Genomic DNA, 21,152 nt, shown 5'->3' with positions numbered 1-21,152 from the left:
ACGTTGTATAGTACTTGACATGGTACTGTCAAGGTATCAGCGCCAGAGCCGGTTACTCTTGGTACTGACGTTGCGCAACAAACCACCAACAGACTTGTCACAGGTCGTCAAAGCCATCGCAAACAATATCAATGTTTTGAAGTGTTCCGTGGACATCTTCAACGAGATTTTTGGAGTACCCATTCTTTTGCACATGTTTAGTCAGTCTAGATGTGTTCATCAAGAGCGACGGTACTTTCAATGCGGGAAGTACCATGCTTAATTTTTTAAATCTTGTGTACCAGATGACCCTCTCTGTGATATTTTGGGTAAGAGGAGCTCAATTTATGACGATTTGTTAGTTGTTTTGACTGCAGATTGGAATTGTGTTGAATATTGTAATGTGCGATGCGGTCTTGACGGAATCGGAGAAAATTCTAATGAAGGTCTACAAACTGAAAAGTATGGCGGCAGATTCCATGTCGTGGAAATGTGACGAAGTGGACTTTCTTGTTCAGATGATTTTGCATCGTCCTTCTCAGTTCAAAGCTGCAAGATTTTTTGCGGTTGACAGATCCACACTGTTTAGCATGTTGTACTCCGTGACCTCCTTTCTCCTCGTCATGGTCCAATTTAAATCGAACTAGTACCAGAGAAAGATTTAGACAAACAATCAAAACATTTTTTCAATTTGGATGGTAAAGAAGATTCAAAAAATGTTAATGGCAGTAGAGAAAATGGTACTACGTAATGGTAATACCAGAAGTACCGACCAAGAGGTCTCATTTAAGACTGAACTTGAAAGAATAATAACCAAAGCTATAACCAAGAAGGTTACGATAAATATTTTGTAACTGTCATTTTACAGAGTGTTGTACCAAGACACATGTACAATAATTGTAACTAGTTGCTGTATTATGTTTGTTATAAATAGCTGAAACACTACAACAAAACTCTTCATACCTGAATCCAATTAACCCCTATTGTACCAATTTTGAGCATTTTGTAGCACTTTTCTTTTATTTTTTTTTAGACTGAGGCACCACTAAGATCCTAACTATTTACGAATTTAATTTTACAAAAGAAAATATTTCTTAATTTAGTCAAACTGAATTACAACTAACAGGAACGCATCCAAAATTCTCAACAGTGTTGATCTTTCGAGAGGAAAAAAAAATACAGCAAAATCTAACAAATGGAAGATTGCAAGCAGCGAAAATGGAAATATATTCAAATTCTCTATTTTTAGTAGTATTTTTTCAAACTGTTTGGCTTGGAACTGTTTGGTGAAAATGGTGTCAGAGCAAAGAATTTTACAAATGTACAAAGGGTTTTGATTATTTTTAATTCCTTGACCAGGACAGTTGGTTTTGGATTGCAGGGTGAAGTGAAGTGATAATTATCGTTTTTGTTCAATGCCCATGAACAACGCAAAATGAAATTCTATTTATAGATTAATTACAAATGATTCAAAACAAAGACAACTAAAGGAATATTTATTGAAAGTGTCTCCAGATGAAATTCCATTTGTAGTTATCAGGCTTGCAAATCAGGGCTAGTGTCAGCTTTCAGTCAAATTGAATAATCACTAAAAGAAAAGTAATCGACGTGTTTAACATTTTGAAAAGTGTTGATTTGTCAATTGTGAAGAATCGAGCTGCCACAAATCTAGGAGGATTGCCTTGGAGAAAATTGATGAACATTTTGATTTCTCTGGTTTTTTGTGAAGTTGAAGTAGAGAGAGAAGCTTCCAGTTTCCACGCCAAGTCCAACAGCTGGTCATATTCTTTCAATATTTGATCACACAACAGAATCGCAATTGCGAGGCCCACCTACAACCAAAAGTGAGATTGTGAGGCAGCATCAAGCAGAAATATTACCCAAAGTAGAAGGAGAAAAGCTATTTCCGCAAAGAAATACAACCTTAACCCTGGATCACGCCAAAGATAGGCAAAATATGTTTCGTCTTTAACGGCGAGATCTATGTACACAAAACTGCTGAGGGTACCGCTGAAAGTGCTGCCGAGGATCGTCCATCCGAAAATGCTGTTGAAAACGTTCACGCATCTCTTCAGAGTGAGCACTCCTTGTTTGATTTGTTTCAACACTTTGACCAACTCCTTTGAATCTACAGCTTGCACCAACATGTTCTTGTGCTGTTGATATCTCGTGAGTAAGACTTTTAGAACCGTACAAGCACATAGTGAATAGATAAATTGTGAATAGGTGGAAAGAGTTAACGGCATAAGCTTCACACAACTCCTGATGTTGAAATTATAGGAAATGGCAGATTGTTCAAAAATGGTTATCAACAAAAATAAAAGTAGTATCAGTTTGATTATTATTAAAAGTTTTTTGTTTGTTTGTGGTGTTTTTATAGAGTTTAGACCAGAAATCAATCTGTGCCATCGATCGCTGTTCAAGCCCATCACAACAACTAAAATATAAAAATTCAGGAAATAACATGTGAGGATGTACAGAAGTGTTAAAAAGGCTTGGAGGCGTCTCATTGTAGAATATTCTGAGCTGGCAAAGTACCGAACAATGACAAATCCAGCTGTGTACAATGTAAAAACCAGGGAACTGTGACATCTTTGAAAAGTGTTGGTCCCTCGATGGTTGGACGAGTACGGTGTAATTGCGAAGAATTTTCCAAATCTAAAAAGGATTTCTATTGTTTCTAAGTCCATCGTTTAGTTGGTTGCGTGATCAAACACATTCAATACTTATCTTGATCGTTCAGTCTTTGTAAACGACGGAAACTTGACCTAGAAGCGTGGACATTTTACGACAAATATTTCACTGAAAAATTTATGATGTTGTTGGGTACAGCTACTACTGATTCGTAACGAAGTAGAAAAATAGAACTAGGTGCAAAAAACGGTACAATGCACATGTCTCTATTATTGAAATGAATAAATGGGGGAAAATATCTAGAACTTGTGAGGGAAATTAATTTTGTAAATCACTGATAGAGTTTCATTTCCGTTCAACAAGTATATTTTTCAATTTTTCCTTGGCCTTGACTTTATTCCAGTCGTTATTAAATAATAAAATTAAAAATAATAACAACAATCGTTGGCTGAATAAAGGAATGCAATGAAACAAGCGAGTTTTATAATTTTTTGAAAAGTAAATACCCTGGAATGGCACCTTGGGGTATACTTCGATTTACAACCATCAATCTAAGTGCTAGGTGGCAAGTATTCTTGAAAAGTCCCCACACGTAAGAAAGCAATCCTTTGATCTCATATGAATAAATCACAATAAAATTTACAGAGGAAGGTTATACAGAATCATTATAAATGAGTGTTCCATCGCAGTAGGCGTTGGTGAGGTATTTGGATGTGCCGCAAGCCTCATAACATGAGTGAGACCATTATCGCCATTATAGGTGGCGAGGCTGCCGGCACATTCAAAATTTATCTGGGTTTTCAACGCCAACTGCGATGTGATGGGTCATTTATAATGACCCTGTGCATATTATAACCTTCGTTTAAGTAATCTTGCAGCTGTAAACCGTGGCCAAAACATCATACATTTTTCAGTGAACTACAGGTGATTCTGAAATAAGTTTGGAAAAAAGTGGAGTATCCTTGACACAAAATAATTCTGCGTAAATGACTTTTGGGGGTGAAATCAATTGAATGTTTATTTCATTAGCAATCATTTTTACATAACCTCCACAATAAAGTTGTAGATGCAAGCACATTGCTTTGTAAATGTAAAAATTTTCAAATTTTTTTTTTGTCAATGACTTCTTCTCATCATCACCGATTACCGAGTTTTTCCAAATTTGTTTCTGAATCACCCTGTATTTGCCGGAAAACGTCATATTGATTGTGACAATTTTCCGCGCACTACATCTCTTGGAAAGTCCAATTGATTTACCAACTGTAGTTTAGTAGTAGTAGTCTTGATAGTTTAAGTAGAAATACACGTGATGTTCTTTTTGGAACAAGCGATTAGTGTCAAGTTTAATCTATATCTACTCATTAGTCATTATACATTAGTGTGGCGTAAAGCATTCTGTGTAAACACTGCTGACCCATGGTAAACTGTTTCACTTTGGGTTTAAATGATGTCCCATCGCTCTTAAATTCTACTGCACCAGTACTAATATATTGTTGCGTCATTACACTTTTTTCAGTGACTTGTTGGAATAAAATAGGTATATCCTAACAATTATCTGCGTAAAGCTTTATTTTTAAATTTACAAAATTTGACATCAGAAAAGTATTTCTAAATGTAAAGCAAAGTGCACCCAAGGTTTCATTCTTGGTCCCTTACTATTGCAAATTCCCTACCAACTCGTAAGTTTGACTTCTTTTATTCAATCACCATCAACGACTATTATTATTTATTATTATTACCTATTCTACTTTGTTTTAATTAAATAACGAAAATAAAAATCAATTATCGAACCTCCTTGTGTACAGGGTGAGCGAAACTCGATGAATCAGCTCTATTAAAAGAAAAGGAAAGACGATAGAAAAAATCTGAAAAGAGGTTGTTAAATGGAATTGAGTAAGGTCCATTTTAAACCAAATTTGCATAGTTTTCCGTATTTGGAAACTGAAATAATGACGTCATTGAATTTTTTTTCCCCAGAAACATACTTATATTTTGGCATATTTAAAAAGAGCTAATTTTCTGAACAAATTTTGTAAAAAAAAAAAATTTTGCTATCTTGTTTAAATCGTGACGATTGCGAATTTTTGATAATACTTTTTTTTTACAAATTTGCTTATAATTTTTTAACGGAAAAAGATTGCAAATGTTTTTTTTCTTTACAAAATTTGTTCAGAAAAATTAGCTCTTTTTAAATATGCCAAAATATAGGTATGTTTCTGGAAAAAAGAATTCGATGAATAGAGCTGAGACATCGAGTTTCGCTCACTCTGTACACAGCAATTAATTACAAAATTAATTTCCCTCCAAATTTTTATATTTTCCCCAATTTATTGATTCAAATATCTAATCTTATCATATTCTCTTCTAATTAATGCAATTTTTTTTATTTAATTTTTACACTTATTATACAGGGTGTATCCGAATTCGACCGACAAACTTTCAGGGCAGATTCTACGATCAAAAATAAGCATAAAACTTTTAATACAAATGGGGTCAAAAACGCTTAGTTTGCGAGATAATCAACAAAAACGTAAAAACAATTACGATCTGAATTCCTTGGATTTTATAGGGTTGTCTGTGCATTGAACAGGGAGGCGAAATTTGGACAATTTTTGTAAATTGTTCATATAATCTGTTTCAAAATGAAAAATCCACCACCTGTTGAATAATGTTGGCAGAAAAAAAGAAATCCCTAGAATAAGTTTCATTTTTTTGGGTTGGCCCAACTTCCCGTCAAAATTTGACTGAGAACTGTTGAGTTTACTTAGGTAATACAAAATAATTATTACGTACTGAAGGTGGTAGCTACGGTATCATACCTTTTGAGTGAAGTAATAAAATGAGAACAAAAAAACACGATGAACTACGACCAAAACTACTGTCAACAGTTTTCTTTCATAACCCCACTTTTTTCTAACATTTGCAGATACACTAAAAACAAAAGTTGGCGACGTTGTCGGTTCTATTTTCGAGGTAGAATGCAGTGTTGGTGGATTTTTGATTTTGAAACAGATTATAGCTCCTTTTTATTTTTGTACATTTCATCAAAAAATTCCACCCGATTCTTTTTGTTGCTGGCAGAATTTTTAGGCGATTATCTTGCAAACTAAGCATTTTTGACCCCATACGTATTAAGAATTTTATGCTTATTTTGGATCATAGAATCTGCCCTGAAGGTTTGTCGGTCGAATTCGGATACACCCTGTATATTGTTGTATACCTATATTGTACTACTTTATTAACACTCTGTTGCAGCTGAAAGCATCAAAAAATTTTCACAGCAGCGACTATTACAACAAATAAACGATGGACTTAGAAACGATAGAAATGCTTTTTAGATGTGGAAAATTCTTGGCAATTACACCGTACTCGTGTATCCGTCGAGGCACCAACACTTTCCAAAGATGCCACAGTTTCCTTGTTTTCACATTGTACACAGCTGGATTTGTCAATGTTTGGTACACTTCCAGATCACGATATTCTACAATGAGACGCATTCAAGCCTTTTTAACAGTTCTGAGCATTCTTACATCTTATTTCCTGAATTTTTACATTTTCATTGTTGTGATGGGCTTGAACAGCGATCGATGGCACAGATTGATTGCTGGTCTAAAATTTATAAAAATACCACAAACAAACAAAAAACTATTAAGAATACTCAAACTGGTACTACTCGTATTTTTGTTGATAACCATTTTTGGACAGGCTGGCATTTTCTATGATTTCAACGTTGGGGGTTGTCTGATACTTCTGCCGTTCACTCTTTCCACCTATTCACAATTTATCTATTCACTGTGTGCTTGTACCGTTCTAAAAGTCTTACTCACGAGATATCAACACCACAAGAACGTGTTGGTGCAAGCTGTAGACTCAAAGGAGTTGGTCAAAGTGTTGAAACAAATCAAGCAAGGAGTGCTCACTCTGAAGAGATGCGTGAACGTTTTCAACAGCATTTTCGGATGGACGATCCTCGGTAGCACTTTCAGGGGTGCACTCAGCAGTTTTGTGCACATAGATCTCGCCATTAAAGACGAAACATATTTTGCCAATCTTTGGAGTGATCTAGGGTTAAGGTTCTATTTCTTTGTGGAGATAGCTTTTCTCCTTCTACTTTGGGTAATATTTCTGCTTGATGCTGCCTCACGATCTCACTTTTGGTTGTAGGTGGGCCTCGCTATTGCGATTATGTTGTGTGATCAAATATTGAAAGAATACGACCAACTCTTGGACTTAGCGTGGAACTTGGAAACTTCTCTCTCCACTCTAACTTCACACAAAACCAGGGAAATCACAGTTTTCATCGATTTTGTCGAACGCAGTCGTCCAAGATTTGTGGCAGCTCGATTCTTCGCAATTGACAAATCAACACTTTTCAAAATATTAAACACGTCGATTACTTTTCTTTTAGTTATTATTCAGTTTGATTGAAAGCTGACAATTCTGATTCGCAGGACTAATAAATAAACACATTCCTCCATATAATTTTGTTTTCAATAATAGAACTGAAAAGTCTGACAGCTGATTCCATGTCGTGGAATTGCGACGAAGTAGATTTTTCTCATTGAGATGATTCTGCATCGTCTTCGTCAGTTCAAGGCTGCGAGAGTTTTTCAGTTGACAGATCCACAGAGCATTGTATTCCATGACCTCCTTTCTCCTCGTCATGGTCCAATTTAAATCAAATTAGTACCAGAGAAGGATGTAGACAAACATTCAAAATATTTGGAAGATAAAGAAGATTAAAAAAATGTTAATGGCAGTAGAGAAAATGGTACTACGTAATGGTAATACCAGAAGTACCGACCAAGAGGTCTCATTTAAGACTGAACTTGAAAGAATAATTACCAAAGCTATAACCAAGAAGGTTACGATAGATATTTTGTAACTGTCATTTTACAGAGTGTTGTACCAAGGCACATGTACAATAATTGTAACTAGCTGCTGTATTATGTTTGTTATAAATAGCTGAAACACTACAACAAAACTCTTCATATCTGAATCCAATTGACCCCTATTGTACCAATTTTGAGCATTTTGTAGCACTTTTCTTTTATTTTTTTTTAGACTGAGGCACCACTAAGATCCTAACTATCTAAGAATTTAATTTTACAAACGAAAATATTTCTTAATTTAGTCAAACTGAATTACAACTAACAGGAACGTATCCAAAATTTTCAATAGTGTTGATCTTTCGTGAGGAAAAAATTTTACAGTAAAATCTAACAAATGGAAGATTGCAAGGAGCGAAAATGGAAATCTATTCAAATTCTCTATTTTTAGTAGTATTTTTGCAAACTGCTTGGCTTGAGACTAGTTGGTGAAAATGGTGTCAGAGCAAAGAATTTTACAAATGTACAAAAGGTTTTGATTATTTTTAGTTTCATGACCAAGACAGTATAGGTTTTGGATTTCAGGGTGAAGTGAAGTGTTAATTATCGTCTTTGTTCAACGTCCATGAACGACGCAAAATGAAATTCTATTTATTGATTAATTACAAATGATTCAAAACAAAGACAACTAAAGGAATAATTGAAAGAGTATCCATTTGTAGTTATCAGGCTTGCAAATCAGGGCTAGTGTCAGCTTTCAGTCAAATTGAATAATAACTAAAAGAAAAGTAATCGACGTGTTTAACATTTTGAAAAGTGTTGACTTGTCAATTGTGAAGAATCGAGCTGCTTCGAATCTTGGACGATTGCCTTGGAGAAAATTGATGAACATTTTGATTTGTCTGATTTCTTGTGAAGTTGGTGTGGAGAGAGAAGCTTCCAGTTTCCACGCCAAATCTAGGAGTTGGTCATATTCTTTCAATACTTGATCACACAACAGAATCGCAATTGCGAGGCCAACCTACAACCAAAAGTGTGAGCGCTAGGCAGCATCAACAAGACATATTACCCAAAGTAGAAGAAGAAAAGTTATTTCTCCAAATAAATACGACCTTAACGCTAGATCATTCCAAACTAATTGAAAATATTTTTGGTCTTGAACGGCGAGATCTATGTAAACAAAACTGCTAAATGCCCCGCTAAAAGTGCTGCAGAGCATCGTCCATCCAAAAATACTGTTGAAAACGTTCACGCATCTCTTCAAAGTGAGCACTCCGTGCTTGATTTGCTTCAACAATTTGACCAACTCCTTTGAATCTCCAACTTGCGCCAACACGTTCTTGTGGTGCTGATATCTCGTCTGTAAGACTTTTAGAACAGTACAAGCACACAATGAATAGATAAATTGTGAATAGGTGGAAAGTGTTAACGGCAGAATTATCAGACAACCCCAAATGTTGTATTTATAGAAACCTGCAGACTGTTCAAAAATGGTTATTAATGAAAATATGAGTAGTATCAGTTTGACAGTTATTGACAGTTTGTTGTTTGTTTGTGGTATTTTTATAGATTTTAGACCAGCAATCAATCTGTGCCATCGATCGCTGTTCAAGCCCATCACAACAACGAAAATGTAAAAATTCAGGAAATAAGATGTGAGGAGGTACAGAAATGTTAAAAAGGCTTGGATGCGTCTCATTGTAGAATAGTCTGATCTGGAAATGTACCGAATAGTGGCAAATCCAGCTGTGTACAAAGAAAAAACGAGGAAACTGTGGCATCTTTGGAAAGTGTTGGTGCCTCGTTGGTTGCACGAGTACGGTGTTATCGCGAAAATTTTTCCACATCTGAAAAGGATTTCTATCGTTTCTAAGTCCATCGTTTAGTTGGTTGATGGTCGCTTGCGTGATCAAATACATTCAGTGCTTATCTTGATAGGTCTTTATAAACGACTGAAATTACACGTGGAAGCATGGAATTTTTACCACAAATATTTCACTGAAAAATTTATGATGTTTTTGGGTGCAGCTACCACTGATTCTTTATGAAACAGAAAAGCAGAACTAGGTACAAAAATGTTTAAAAATGTAGTGAACAAACAAAGAGAGTACACAATACATGTCCCAGTTACTAAAATGAATAAATGGGGGAAATTAATTTTGGAATCACCGCTGTGCAAACAAATTACAAAGAGCTGATTGATTTTCGTTTCCCTTCAACAAATATATTTTTTGTTTTCCTTGGCCTTAAATGTAAATTTTTTTGGGCACAATTAATTACCTAATCTCATTTTTTAATGTCTTCTCTATTGTTAAAATATTTCGAAAAAACAAGAGCAAATGATAGTCATAATAATGGTTTTTATTGCAGATTACAATATTATCGTGATTCATATTTTTCTCAGCACGAATTCAAAAATACCAATTTTTCCATTATCAGTGAATTTTAGTGGTTTTTACTCACTGAAAATAGTTGGCAAAGATGGCAGTTTAATCACTAGTGAGGAAATAATATTTTCTCACTAGTGAGCAAAGTGCATGTTTTGCGAGTTCTTTGAGTTTGTCGAAATGTTGTACTGAAGGTTTTTTTAATCTGTCTTTTAAAATACCTTCTGAATATTAATAACTAAAGCTTGTCTTATTTTTGACTTATTGAAATGTGAACTGGACCATCACGAGAAGGAACGTGGTTAACGAATTGATAATGCAGAAGAGAGTGGACCTATCGATGGAAAAAAATCTTGCGGCTGTAAATTCTGGACGGTTAAGCCTTACTACATCGATAAAAACTAGAATTTCTTCGATTCCGTAAAAAGTAAACGCCGTTTGTAATCTATAAGCTTGTAGCAAAATTTCTTCGCCCTTTCTCAAAATAGAGTCACACAGCAGAGTCGTCGACAAGATCCCAGTCTGAAAACAGAAAGACGTATTACCACGAAATGCATGGCTGGATTGCATTACCCAAGCAATCAGAATGCAGCAAGCCTCACTGTATACCAGCAACGCATCCCACGTCGTCCACCTTCCATCCATTTTGATGAGTATGTCAAGGAAATTTAAACCCTTAGACACACAGCAGAAAATATTGAAGAGAATCATCCATCCAAAGATCTCGTTGAAAATCTCCACGACTTCTTTTAGTGTAAAAATATTATTTCTGATTTTTTTCAAAATCTGAGTCAACTCTCTTGAGCGGAGTTGACTGTTGGTTTTGATTACTTGTGACAGAGTTTCGCTGAGACTCTGATACTTCGAGAGTATCAAAATGAGAACAGCTGAAGTAACAACAAGGTAGAAGAATTGAATGTAGTGTTGGTACCACTGGAGTACGCTGTACGAGACAAAAGGTAGACCGGCATATTGAACCCCGGAATATACTCCGCAAAAGAACAAGAAAAAGTAGACGAGTTGTAACACTACGAATATTAACTTGAATGGATACTTTTGAGACGTAGATTTGACAGTGGCAAGAGTGTCGATCAGTCGGAACCAGAGACTCCTTCTAAATCTCATCATCACGATCAGAATGTAGAAGACGTGGCAGAATTGGTTCAAATCGGTGAAAATTGCCAACACCAACTGCATGGATGTCAGAAATTGATACTGCTGCTTGTTGATATAAGAAGTAACGACGAAACCCACCACATACACAACGAAAACCAGTATTTCGTAGAGTTTTTGGAACCAGTGCGGATTGTGGTTCTTCGTCGACGACGGAGACAGCGCCGCAAACTTACCAAAAGTGAAAACTGTCTCGACTATTTCGAGATCCATTAGGACTGACTGGCGGTTGCTAGAAATGTGGTGGACGAATGAAGAAATCAAATTTATTAGATTTTATGACAGTTCCACAGGAAATTGACAATCGAACCAGAAGGAATACATTCGTTTCCGTTCAACGAGGATATTTTGTTTTTATTTTTCCTTGGCCCTGAGTTTAATCAAATCGTTATTAAATAATATTGGTATTTTTTGTATAGTAATGGTCCGGGAATGGATCCTTGGGGTGTACCTGCTGCTGCTGAGCCTTTCCATAGCCTTTTCAGTCACTGACGGGAAGATTCGGGATGGGTACGATGCGGAAGGAAAGTGGAAGGTACTGAGGGGTTAATAGTGACCCAGCATCCACCTTATTGTGATATGAGACCCATGCTCATACCACGATGTCATGATGTGGGGAAATCTCTGAAAAAAACCCATATCAGATCAGGCAGCACCGGGGTTAGAACCCGGGACCTCCCGAATGCAAAGTGGCGCGCTAGGCGCTTGGCCACAGTGCTCGGTTGGAACCTTGCGGTACATTTACAAATAAGTTTCTGATGCAAATTAATTTGCAAATTTGAATGTTTTCGTGGCGTTGTTTTCTTGACAAGATGAGACTAATCGTTTATTAAAAAAAGTCACGTCTATTTCTCCTTAAACTGTATCAAGATCAACACAAAAGTGATTGCGCAATTTAGTACTTTGAATAAGATTGATCTGTCGATGGAAAAAAATCCGGCGGCTGTAAATTTGGGACGGTTGCACTCTAGAAATTCGATAAATATCTGAACTTGTCTATATTGCTGGGAATTCCATTTTGCCGCTGACACTTCCAGTTTCCAAGCCAAAGCTAGAACTTGATCTGATTGTTTCAATATTTGATCACACAGCAAAATCGTAGACACCAGTGCGATCTAAAATTCAAATGATTGTGAAAATGACAATTACAAAAGTAATATTTACCCAAATTGTCGTAGTGAAGCTGAGTTCATGGACAAAATGCAACAATTCCAATTCGCTGAGGAACAGATCCTTGGGGTTTTGTCTAAGGGACTTCTCGATGTAGACAAAACATCTGAATGTCCCGCTGAGGATGCTACAAAGAATTGGCCACCCAAAAATATCGTCAAAAGCGTCGGTACTTCTTTTCAGAGCGAGCACTCTTCGCTTGAATTTTATCAAAATTCTTATCAGCTCCTTCGAGTCAAGACGCCCATGCGTTAGTCGTGATAATATATTTGTCTGGTATCGGTACCTTGTCAGTACCATTTTGAGAACCAGACAAGCAGAGATTAGGTACAAATATTGTGAGTACTTGTCGAAATGTGGCGATAGGATAAATACGAACCTTACCCAACCCGCATACTTTAAAAAAGCAAAAAAATCAATAACTGTTATAAGGAAATAAACCACAAGTGATGCTACGAGCGTCGTCGAGTACCAGAAGTACTCTCTACCCGCAGGTCCAGCATCGACAGATTGAATACTGTCGATCAAGGTGAACCATCGACGTTCATTGAGAACCATGACAACTATCAAAACGTAAAAACTAAAGACGCCTAGGTTGATGATTGTCAAAAACGATAAAACTGTTTGCATGAGAGTTAATTGGGAAAATCTCTTACTTGCAAGATAGGTTAGTGTAACTATTCCCAAAGAGTACAATGTAAACGTGAGACAACTGCGACATTTTTGAAAATTGTTTGAATTTCGATTTTTGTTGGAGTTCGGAGTCAGCCCAAAAAAATTTCCACATTTGAAGACAGTTTCGATTATTTCTAAATCCATGCTTGCATTGCCGATTTGTTGTAGTTGTAACTAGGTGAACCGGGAAATTTATCTTGATTATTAATTTTTGTAAACAATGGAAACAATGCGTGACGTTAATGGGAATGTTCTGTCAATAAACATGATAAACAAGTAACCAAGCAACTTATTTACGTATAAAGAATTAAACAATTTTGTGAATACTTTCTGAATTGTTAAAAAAGACAAAAGCAAGTGATAGTAATAATAATACATAGTTTTATTTGCAACATTTATTACAACAATCAAAGTGAGAAAAAGAGAAGTAATCGTTATTTACGGTAAGAGTGAGGAAGACAAAACTTTCGTTCACGCGAATTGCTTGGATGGTGCAATTCAAGTGAACGAAAGCGGCCTTACTCTTGTGAATTAAACACCCATAGCTCCCTTACTACGCAACGTATAGCAATGAATTCTGCATCGTTGGATTCCCCTTGTCAACGCGCTTCCTCCGATACCAAAAAAATTTCCCTTGCTTTTTGCATTTTAGAGAAATTCGCAAAAAATAAAAAAACTCATATTTTTGGTTCCCACAATAACAAATAGGGTCTATGGACGGAACTTTCCCTATACCTGAATTCAACTCATCCTATACAATAACTGACCGCAATTTGGTTTGGATTCGCGCCAAAAATTTTTTCGAAAAAATCATGAACCTATCGAATTTGCACCTCGGAAAAACATTTAAACCCCCATAGCTCCCTTATTAAGCAACATACGGCGATGAATTCTACACCGATTGATTCCCTTAGTCAACGTAATTCTTCTGAGCCGAAAAAATTTTACCTTGCTTTTTCCATTTTAGAGAAATTCGCTAAAAATCAAAAGCTCATATTTTTGGCTCCCACGATAACAAATGGGGTCTATGGCCGGAACTTTCCCTATACCTGAATTCAAATCGTCCCATTTTAATTTCTGGTTGGTTCTAAATGGGAAAAAGAGAAGTAGTCGTCATTTACCGTAAGAGTGAGGAAGGCAAAGCTTTCGTTCACGCGAATTACGTGTTCGTCCACGAAGCGGAGCTGAGTGAATGATGCAATTCAAGTGAATGAAAGCGGTGTTAATCTCGAGTGATGTATTTGGTTTTGTTCCATATCACCTTAGAAATTGAGTCCGTAACTTTGTATTAAAAATTTTAAATAAAAATAAATCTCATTTTTGGACGGATCAGTTGCTATGGGAAAAAAATAAAATACAAAATGAACGAAGTTTTGTAACGTCAATAAAATTATTGTCTCACGTTGTGGAAATGTAAAAATGGAAGATGAAGAGTTATATGGAAGAGCTATCAAAAAGAATTGGAAAGATTTACGAGTGAGTTGAAACCAGGGAGTAAAAGACAGTGAGCGAAAGTGAAGTGAAGGAAAGAGAAACATTCACCCACTGGTAACTATGGAAACAGACTTACTTTCTAGGGAGGTATCGAACAAAAAATACTTCTTTGAATTGGATCATTTGGAGAGGAAACGTTGTCAATGAATTCAAGCACGCTGAAGAGTCGATTGATTTATCGATGGAAAAAAATTTAGGAAAGATTTGTAAACTGCTCTCGCAAGATCAAAAATGCTCTGAAAGTGAAGAGGATAAGAGCAAATGATAGTGATAATAAAAGTCTTTATTACACATTACAACATTCTGGTGGCTCATACGGTTCTTACTATGAATTGAAAAATATCAATTTTATTTAAATGAAACAATGACATAAAACAAATGTTCACTTTTCTTTGAACTGGATCATGACGAGAAGAAACGTAGTTAATGAGTTGAGCACACTGAAAAGAGTGGACCTATCGATGGAAAAAAATCTGGCAGCTTTAAATTCTGGACGATTATGCAGCACAGCATCAATGAAAACTTGGATTTCTTCGTTTTCATGAGAAGTCAACACCGCTTCCAATGTATAAGTTTGATCCAAAATTTGGTCGCACTTTTTCAAAATGGAGTCACAGAGAAGAATCGTCAACAGAATTCCACTCTGAAATCACAAAAACGTAACACCACGAAATCGATTGGTACCTGAAATGCCTTACCCAAGTAATCAGAATGAAGCAAGCGTCGTAGAAGAGCGACGCGTTCCCCACCATCGATCTATCAATTTTTTTGATAATTACGTCAAGGTAAATCAAACTTCTGGACGAACCATTGACAATAGTGAATAGAATTGGCCATCCGAAGATGTCGTTGAAAATCTCCACTCCCTCCTTCAACGTAAAAATGCTATTCTTTAACTTCTTCACAATGTCAACAATCTGCTCCGAGTGGAGTTGACTTCTAGCTTTGGTCACTTGCCAGAGAGTCTCCCTGAGATGCTCGTACCGCGACAGTAGCAAGACGAGAAGAATCAATGTGAAAACCACGTAGAAGAATTGAGTGTACTGTTGGTAACATGTGACTGCGCCCAATATAGCACGAGGAAAATCAGCCTGTTGAAGTCCTGTGTACATTCTCAAAGTAATCAAACAGCAGTAGATGAGTTGTGACATTGCAAAAATCAACTTGAGTGGGATCCTTGGGGAGCCAGATTCAACTCCATCGAGGCACTCGATCAGCCGGAACCAGAGACTTCTTCTCACTCTCATCATCACGATCAAAATGTAGAAGATGTTGATGAATTGAGCCAGTTCGTACAAAATTATTAACACGAATTGTATTGACGTCAAAGTCGCACGCACAGAGTTGTTGCCAAAAGCAGTCAAAACGAAACTTACTACGTAGATGATGAAAACGCTGACTTCGTAGAGTTTTTGCCACCAGTGCGGATTGTGGTTCTTCGTCGACGACGGAGTCAGCGCCGTGAACTTACCAACAGTGAAGATTGCTTCGATTATTTCCAAATCCATCTGTACAGACGGCCGACCACTAGAACTTTAATCCGTGAGGGTAGAAATCAAATCAAATCAATTCTACAGGAAGTGTGATTGATTTTTAATTTTTAATTTCCTTTAAAGCAATTATTTTTGCTTCTTTTCACCAACCATAACGTGGTCGTGACTGTGTTAGTATTGTTAAATTGTCCCCATTTCGACCATTAGCTCTGAATGTGGGCAAACAACAATAAAGAAAACATCCTTGCTTTATTATCACTTGTTTACAATACTGTCAATCATTCAAAACAAATTGGCGTCACATTTAATGACAAAAACTAACATAAACTCAACGTTTTAAAAGTTTTACGAGATATAGAGGCTTCACTTGGCCACATAATGACAACAACAGAAATGACAACAAAAAAATATTAAGAATGATTATAATATTAGAGGTTAAGCAAAACCCGGTGAGGTGAGGATTTGGATGGGTGGCCGTTGGCATCACCGCAGTTTGTTAATAGTTATTTTCAATACAAATGAGCAAAGTAGTGCATTTAATCACGAGTACGTAAGTTGGGCGTCTGAGCCGAAGGCGAGGACTCCAACCCTACAATTGATCTATGCTTAAAAAAAAATTCAGTACGACATATTTGGCGCCCTATCCACAAACTCACTCTCAAAACATTCACTTTGCTCACTAGTGAGAAAATATTATTTTCTCACTAGTGATTCAATTGCTATCTTTGCTAACTATTTTCAGTGAGGAGAAACCAGTAAAATCCATGATGATCATGGAAAAAATAATTTTACAAATTTGACTTTAGTTGGATGATTACGAGCAAAAACGTGACAATGGTGTTCACAATCTTAAACAACGCGGTCTTGTCGAGAGCAAAGAACCTCGCAGCTTCAAATTCTGGGCGATTTTGGCAGACCATCTGCTTCAGCGAAACTGATTCTTCCTTCTCCAGTGAACCTGCATCACTCATCGAAATTTCCAGTTGGCATGCCGCCATTACGATTTGGTCGTACCGTTCCAGTATGGAGTCGCACAGGCAAACATCTACCAAAATATAACCCTGAAAGCGCAGTGTTAGTAACACACTGTAGAAATGGTTCAATCTAGTACCCAGCACAGGAGAAGAATTGTAATTCCGAAGAGTGCTGCGAGAAAATCTAGATGAATCTCGTTTCTGACCAAGAAGTCCAGATGTATGAGCGTACCAAGCGACGCCGACAAGATGTCCAGGAGAGAGGCCCATCCAAAAATGTCGTTGAATGTTTTGATGGCATTCTTCAAGGTGAGCAAGTCGTGTTTGGTCTTTTTGGAAATTTTCAAAATGTTTTGGACGGTGGCGCGCTCTAGAACTTTGTTTTGATGGTGGTACCGCGAAAGCAACATCTCTAGAATGATGCAGCGCAAAACTAGGTAGAAGAGTTGCAGATACATTTCAATGCAGAATATCAAGTTGAACAACGCTAGAGGTGTATCGTAATAGATACAATAAAAATAAACATCGACCACGATTACAGATAATGTGATCAAGTGTGACATCACAAACTGCAAGCAGTACAAGTTTTGGTTGTTTTTGTAACATTGAGTATTTTTAAGAGATGCTAATAATTTGAACCATTTACAATGCTTCTGCAAGTTGACGACGACGAGAACGTACAAGCTGTGTGATATGTATGTGAAAATTATTGCGACAGCCAGGATACACTGGGTCCTTGACAAACATATTTTTAATACTTCAGTCCAACACAAACTATAGCAAATAAAAAATGTCAACGTGGCAAACATCAAACATCCGTGGAGTTTCTCAAAACCGTTCAAATTTCGCATCTTTTTTGTCGACGAAGGAGTTAATGACAAAATTTTTCCAAATTTAAAAATGAGATTTATAATTTTCAAATCCATTCTTGCTCAGTTAGTTTGAATCGACAACACCACCTTGACTACAGTTTGGTTTAAAAATTCAAAAACAGGAAATTAAATCTGCAGGTTGTTGATCGATGAGATATCAAATAATATTATTGGATTAATTATCTGGAATAAGTTCTGTTTTGAGACATGTGGAAATAAATACATTTTTTCAATGATCATTGGATTTTAGTGGTTTTTGCTCAGTGTAAATAGTTAGCCAAGATGGAAATTTAATCACTAGTGAGGAAATAATATTTTCTCACTAGTGAGCAAAGTGAATGTTTAGAGAGTTTGTCGATAGAGGGCGCCAAATATGTTGTAGTGAAAATGTTTTTAATCTGTTTTAAAAATACTTTCTAAATATTAGTACATAACTAAAGCTTACAATCACAAACACGCAACGCATAACAACATAACCTCTTTTGTTTTGAATGTTGTTGATCTACGTTTTTTTGTGAAAAACTGTTTTCTTGGGAACTCACGTTGGGCTAATTTTGTAGAAGTTATTGTTTCAGGAATTAGTTATGTAAAATAGTGATGCAGCCAGATAATGTATGTAAGGTTTACGTTAATATAACCTCATTTTTTATTCTTGCTATGTTTTTGTCATTTTGATTTCTTTACATTAAAAAAATAATGATTTGCGTCATAATAAGGGGTAGGCAGCAGGTAAAACTGATGATTCAATTACACTCAATGCAATTAACCCAATATTCAAAAAGTGACAAAAAAATGCTTCCCGAAATTTTGATTCCGCGACTCTTTTTTATGATCATGGGAAAAATCAGATTCAACACGCATGAGCAAATGTGCATTTAATCACTAGTACGGTTGGGGACCTCACCTTCGGTTCAGACGCCTAACTTCCGTACTCGTGATTAAATGCACTACTTTGCTCACTTGTATTGAAAATAGCTATTTGATGGAAGAGGAAATAATACATATTTTTATCTCTTTAATGGAGCTAAATTTTACAAATTTAATTTGAATTGAATTATCACAAGCAGAAACGTGACGATGCTGTACAAAACAGTGAACAATATGGTTTTGTCAACGGAGAAAAATCTTGCGGCTTCGAACTTTGGACGAAGATGATCGATGGTATTCAGAAGCGAATTCAACTGTTTGTTTGCCGACGACACACCTTGATAGTTAGTTTCCAGTTCGCTCACCAGAACCAAAAGTTGAGCATGCTTTTGTACGACGGAATCACACAATAACACATTCGCTAAAACTCCGCTCTGGAAAAAGACCGTCAGTAAAATATTTTCAAAATATAGAGCTCCACACCCAAATTATAAGAAGGAGAGTAATTTGGTACAACGTATTCAAAATACTTGCTGTATTGGTTGTCAAATATAAGGAACTACCCTTTGTGATGAAAATATCAATATGAATCAGAGTCCTGACGGAAATGGAGAAAATATTCAAAAGGGTGGTCCATCCGAAAATATCGTTGAAGAGGTCAATCGCAGTTTTCATCAGTAACAAATTTCGTTTAATTTTTGTTAGAATCTTGAACAGGTTGTGAAAGCGTGCTTGTGATCCAGCTTTTAGTACCAGATAATTCTGATGTTGGTACCTGCACAGCAACATTTCTAATATGATGCAACGGAGTACCACGTAGAACAGTTGCGAATTGATTTCAATACAAATCAGGAGAACACCAAACGCGTAGGTTATTGTGAAGAAAAATGAATAAATACAGATGCCAACAATTGTGAAAGAAACTGTTACTAGTTGTGACATCACAAATTGTAAGTGGTACAATGTAAATCTGTTTTTGTGGCAAGGCAAACGTTTGAGACATTGTATCATCTGGAACCATTTGGCACCCTTGCAGAATTTAACAATTATGAAAACGTAGAAGTCGTGCGTGACGTATGTAAGCATTAATAAAACGATCAAAATGTATTGTGTACTGAGTGGTCTAATGTTATATGTTAAATCAAAAAAATAAAAACTGAGCAAACTTGCTAACAGTGTAAATATCAGAAAGCTGTAGAGTTTCTGCAGACAGATTAATTTTTCACTCAGTCGTTTAGAATGAGGAGTCAACCCTAAGATTCTTCCGTATCCAAAAATCACATCTATTATTTTTGTGTCCATCTTAACCGACTCAACAAGATCAATTTTTTTCATTTTCTTCCACATTTGAAGAAACCCTAACGGCCTACTCGTTGATACTTGGAGAAAGAACACATTCTTGCTTCGTCAAAACGTTTACATCAATTGACAAGTTGTAACAAAAATACGTCTAAACCATTTCCATTATTAATTACTGTTTACGCTACGATCCGATTTTATGAAATCCGAAAAACAATTTTTTTTACGTTGAGTGCAGTGTCTACATACTCAAGGACACTTAGCGGTTTAGCTTTTATCCCACGACTTCCTGTTGCTGTAATATCGATTATGACACAAATACTATTAGCAGCTATTTAAATTCAAAAAGGTATAGTATTTTATTCGCGGATAATAGCTATTACTTGCTCGGGTGAATTACGGCCCTCGCCTGCGGCTCGTGACACAAAAACATCCTCACCATGAATAATATTCTATTATTTTTTATCTTGCACGATTGCTATTATTGAATATTTGCAAATGTATTTCTGTGCCATTATGGAGTTGATGTTCGTCTGTTTCTGAATAACATCTTTCCAAGTCGTTAGATAGCACGTCGGGGATCTATTGAATGGTCTGCCAGGTCGCCTGATTTGAGTCCCCTAGATTTTTTTTCTGGGGTCATTTAAAAAATAAAATTTACAAAGAGAAACCACAAAATTTGTAACGTGGAAGCCAAAATCAGGCATGAAATTGAAGAAGTACCACCTAACTGGTTTCGTTACGTAATTTTTGTGATATATTAAGGGCCAGTTTATAGAAAGAAAATTAAATATTTAATTCGAATTAAATTTTAACGCGTGATTAATAACAGAATTATTCCTCCCCAAAGAAAATTTAACATTTTAATTGGATTAAATTAGGCAAAAGAATTCGAAAAAAAAATCAAATCAATCCTGGTGGTATTATTTTGGTCCGCCAGTTCTGAAAGACCCTGTATTAATTATCAAAATATTAACAATTTTTAAAAATCATTTAAACAATCGTATGAGTAATTCCGCGGGTGCAAATTATATTACTCATGTTTTTTTTTTTGTAATCTTATAATTAAAGCAACAGAAGCTTTAATTTTACTAAACTAAAACCAATTAAAACGAAAGAATATTAATTTTCATTGAAACAAAAACACCGCGTGCGGGAAATCGTTGTTTCCGCACTCCGAGGAGAACTGGGAAATACCGATTTTGAGGCTATGAGTGCAAAAAACTACGAGTATATGCGCCAAAATGTGGACAGGGAAAAACAAAAATTGACCTATTTCGGATTTTTTTTACAAAAATCGCCAGTG

General features: G+C 36.1%; 2 protein-coding genes across 2 annotated transcripts; both read right to left on the bottom strand.

The window, feature by feature from the left end:
* Nucleotides 1-14,656: 14,656 nt before the first annotated feature.
* Nucleotides 14,657-15,895, bottom strand: LOC138127770 (uncharacterized). Its single transcript, XM_069043816.1, has 2 exons — nt 15,040-15,895; nt 14,657-14,984 (listed from the first exon to the last, which is right to left on the bottom strand). Exons 1-2 carry the CDS (start codon nt 15,847-15,849, stop codon nt 14,724-14,726), a joined length of 1,071 nt encoding a protein of 356 aa, XP_068899917.1. The 5' UTR covers nt 15,850-15,895; the 3' UTR covers nt 14,657-14,723.
* Nucleotides 15,896-16,622: 727 nt separating this feature from the next.
* Nucleotides 16,623-17,266, bottom strand: LOC138129477 (uncharacterized). The gene is made up of 2 exons (XM_069045772.1): nt 16,946-17,266; nt 16,623-16,895 (listed from the first exon to the last, which is right to left on the bottom strand). The coding sequence occupies exons 1-2, from the start codon at nt 17,264-17,266 to the stop codon at nt 16,623-16,625; spliced, it is 594 nt and encodes a 197-aa protein (XP_068901873.1).
* Between the last annotated feature and the right edge of the window lie 3,886 nt (nt 17,267-21,152).

Source organism: Tenebrio molitor, chromosome 4, assembly GCF_963966145.1.
Source record: "Tenebrio molitor chromosome 4, icTenMoli1.1, whole genome shotgun sequence".
In the NCBI taxonomy this organism is placed as follows: Eukaryota; Metazoa; Arthropoda; class Insecta; order Coleoptera; family Tenebrionidae; genus Tenebrio; species Tenebrio molitor.
This window is presented reverse-complemented; position numbering and strand designations above follow the sequence as displayed.

Excerpts from the sequence above, each read along its gene's own strand:
- LOC138127770 (XM_069043816.1), bottom strand. The coding sequence starts at position 15,849 with ATGGATTTGGAAATAATCGAAGCAATCTTCACTGTTGGTAAGTTCACG. Across the intron at positions 14,985-15,039 it reads GCTTCATTCTGATTACTTGG|AGTGGAATTCTGTTGACGAT; the intron begins GTAAGGCATTTC and ends TTGTGATTTCAG.
- LOC138129477 (XM_069045772.1), bottom strand. The coding sequence starts at position 17,266 with ATGTATCTGCAACTCTTCTACCTAGTTTTGCGCTGCATCATTCTAGAG. Across the intron at positions 16,896-16,945 it reads CAATTCTTCTCCTGTGCTGG|GGTTATATTTTGGTAGATGT; the intron begins GTACTAGATTGA and ends CTGCGCTTTCAG.